The sequence below is a fragment of the Juglans microcarpa x Juglans regia genome, chromosome 8S (genome assembly GCF_004785595.1).
Source record: "Juglans microcarpa x Juglans regia isolate MS1-56 chromosome 8S, Jm3101_v1.0, whole genome shotgun sequence".
NCBI lineage: Eukaryota > Viridiplantae > Streptophyta > Magnoliopsida > Fagales > Juglandaceae > Juglans > Juglans microcarpa x Juglans regia.
Genome location: NC_054609.1, coordinates 8822733 through 8826245, shown reverse-complemented (window position 1 = coordinate 8826245; position 3513 = coordinate 8822733). Strand labels below are relative to the sequence as shown.

The 3513-nt window shown below is 37.0% G+C and overlaps 1 protein-coding gene across 1 annotated transcript; it reads left to right on the top strand.

The window, feature by feature from the left end:
- The first annotated feature begins 355 nt into the window (after positions 1–355).
- Positions 356–2515, top strand: LOC121244200. The gene is made up of 4 exons (XM_041142223.1): positions 356–429; positions 910–1049; positions 1529–2098; positions 2182–2515. Exons 1-4 carry the CDS (start codon positions 356–358, stop codon positions 2226–2228), a joined length of 831 nt encoding a protein of 276 aa, XP_040998157.1. The 3' UTR covers positions 2229–2515.
- Positions 2516–3513: the final 998 nt, after the last annotated feature.

The window sequence follows — 3513 nt, the reverse complement described above, 5'->3', positions numbered from 1 at the left end:
GTCTTCTCAAAGGGATTTCACTGATAACTCTCCTACCCCTACCAATACCCCTGCTCTAGCACCTAACCCTACTCAAACCCCAGGGAGTGAGAATACACCTTGCCCCGCCCCCAAGCCCACACAAAGCAAGAAGCCTGTTTCCTTAATTTGGTCTCATTTTACCAAACTAGAGGGTGGTGACCCCAATAACCCCCAAGCTAAATGTAATTATTGTGAGAAAATATATGGATGTTACTATAGGAAACATGGTACATCCTAGTTAAAGGTCCATCTAGAGGAACAATGCAAGAAGAGTCCAATATTAAGATCCTTACTGGAGAACAGTCAATCTAGACGAGAAATTAGACAGAAAAAAATGACGGATGGGAGCAGTGGGGGTCCAACATTGAAGGGGTATACAAAGTATAATGCTGATGAGTGTAGAAGGAAGTTAGTTAGTATGGTTATCATAGATGAGCTACCTTTTCAGTTTGTGAATGGGAGAGGGTTCTAAGAATTTGTCCAAGAATTGGAACCTAGATTTACGCTTCCTTCTCACCACACTGTGGCAAAGGATATTAAAAAGATGTACTTGACAAATAAAGATGTGTTGAGAAGGGTTTGGTAGTTTGCCTCACTACCGATACTTGGACTTCAATCTAAAATTTTAATTATGTTTTTGATTGTTCATTTCATTGATTCTGATTAGATTCTTCATAAAAAGATTATTAAGTTTTGTCAAATAATTTATCACATGGATGAGACGATTAGGAAGGCCTTAGAGGGTTCAATAAAGGAGTAGGGGTTGGCACGGGTTTTGACGGTTTCGGTTGACAATGCCTCGTCTAATGACGTCGCCTTGGGATATCTGAAAAATTATCCTAGAAAGGCAAATAAGACATTCTTGGGTAGTGAATATTTACATGTTAGATATTCTGCACATATCTTGAATCTAATTGTAACTGAGGGGTTGAAAGATGTCGATGACTCGGTTGCACGAGTTAGATTGGCTATGAAATTTGTGAGGTCTTCTCCTTCTAGATTGGAGAAATTCAAGATTGCTGCAAAGAGTGTGGGCATAACATCAAAAAAGGATCTTTGTACTGATGTTCCTACCAAAAGAAACTCAACTTTCTTGATGTTGGAGGCGGCCCAAGAATATAAGGCAGCCTTTCAATTATTGGGTGATGAAGACATTCAATATGTCAAATACTTTGATGAGCATGGGGGTTTAGGAAAGCCTAATGATGATGATTGGGAGGTAGTTGCTACTTATGTTGATTTTCTTGGACTTTTTTACAATGTCACGTCGAAGTTATCTGCTTCTTTACACCCTACATCCCATGAATTTTGTCAACAAATATGTAGGGTGAAAGAAGAATTAGACGACATGTGTAGGGGTTCCAATCTAAGGATGAGGGGATGACATTGACCATGAGGGTCAAATATGACATGTATTAGGGAGATTTGTCTAGACTAAATATTTTGTTATATGTGGCTGTTATTCTTGATCCCCGTCTAAAAATTTCATGTATGTTATATGGTTTAGGATTTGCGCATGATCAGGCATGGACTAATCTTATTGGTGAGATGACCCGAGATACCCTTTATAAATTTTATGACGAGTTTAAAGCAATTAAGGGTGGTACTGCATCTACTACACTTACAGCTACCACAACACCTCCTCTATACACCGAGGCAACAAAGAAGCGTAGATTGGCATGGACTAAGACCCTCGCACATAATCTCACACTAGTCCATCAATCTACAAAGGTAGTTTCAGAGTTAGATAATTATTTGTCAGGGGATCTTATTCAAGATGATGATGATTTTGACATATTAGGATGGTGGAAGGCAACATCAAAGAAATATCCCATCCTCTCTGAGATTGCCCGTTGTATATTGGCCATCCCTATTAGCACCGTTGCCTCGGAGTCTGCCTTCAGTACTGGAGGGCGCATATTGGATCTTTTCCGTAGTTCATTGTCTCATACAACTGTAGAGGCATTGATATACATACAGAGTTGGACGATGGGAAAAGATATTTATGTTCCAGATGTTTTAGATTTTAAAGAGACTGACGAAGAGGGTGGTGATCAGTCTAGATCTGGACCATCTGGTAATTTTATTTTATTTTATTATTTTGATTTATTTATATTCATTCAATTTCATCAGTATTAATTTTAGTATTGATTGTTGTAGAAACACATGAGACGACTCAGACGATGTCTACCTCTACTGCAATATGAATATGTGCTCAAGCCTCAAAAGACAACCCATCCGGCCGCCCCAAATGTCACAGTCAAAGACCCAAACAGCTCGCCTCTTTTTTTAGATTATTAATTTATTAGAATATTGAAATTTGAATTAGTTGTACGTATTATCTATTTGATTTGTAATTTTGTAATCTTGATACAATGTCCCTTGGACACTTTTTGATTTTGTAATTTTGTAAATGTTTAGACTTTCCATTTTAATTTTGTAATAGCATAGTTATTATTATTATTTTTTAGTTTATTAGGTAGTAGACTTGTAGTCTATAGTAGTACTTCATTGGAGTCTTAATTCTATAAAATTGTGTATGTATATATTATTTTTATTCATGTAACTTGTTTTTTAAACTCTTTTTTTTTTTTTTAAAAAAAAAAAAAACTTCTATTTTATGGGCCCAAAATGACCCAGAAGCTGTTTCTGGGCCATTTTTTGGCCCATTTCAGCAGTTTCTACGCTAAAAATGGCCTAGAAATCGCTTCTGGGCCTTTGGCCCAGTAGGGTGGTGTTGGGGGGGGGGGGGGGGGGCGAACGGAGAACCCCCTCCACTCGCACCCCATTATCCAGGACAGGGTCGCCCCCGCACTTTGAGGGTGGGGGGCGGGGTTGAAAAATGCCCATGCGGGGGGCGGGGGACTGGGTGGGGGCTACCCCGCCCCGCAGGGGGTGGGTGCACCCCTAAAAGCCTATATGTCAATCCAACATACAATTTGTACAAGTGCATTTTGGTCCAATCTATTAGATAAATTCCAATGCCTAATTCCGATAGGTTTTTGCCATTGTTATTCAATCAAAGTTGGTCAATAATTGATTTGACTTTGTTACAACTGACAATGGAGTTTGGACAGTATTTAAATGACTATTTTAATTAATTGATATTTCTTGTTACTTTTGACTTATTGTCTACTTAATTTTAGGAAACGTTTGGATCTCAAATCTATCTCAATCCATCTTATCTAATCATTACAATTTTTTTTTTTTAAATTCCAACATAAAATATAATAAATAATTCAACTTTTTCAAATCTCAAAATAATAATACTAAAAAATAATATTCTAATAATATTTTATTCAATTTTTAACTTTCATCTCAACTCAACTCAGTTCAACATCTAAACGCAACCTTACTCTTTTATATTATTATTTTATATTTATCTTGTTGAAAACTAGAAAAGCCAAATAAGAGCAAAAAGGGTAGGAGAAAGAAAGAGAAAAAGAATAGAGTAACCCAAAAAGGGGAAAAGATTAGGGTAGATGGAATATT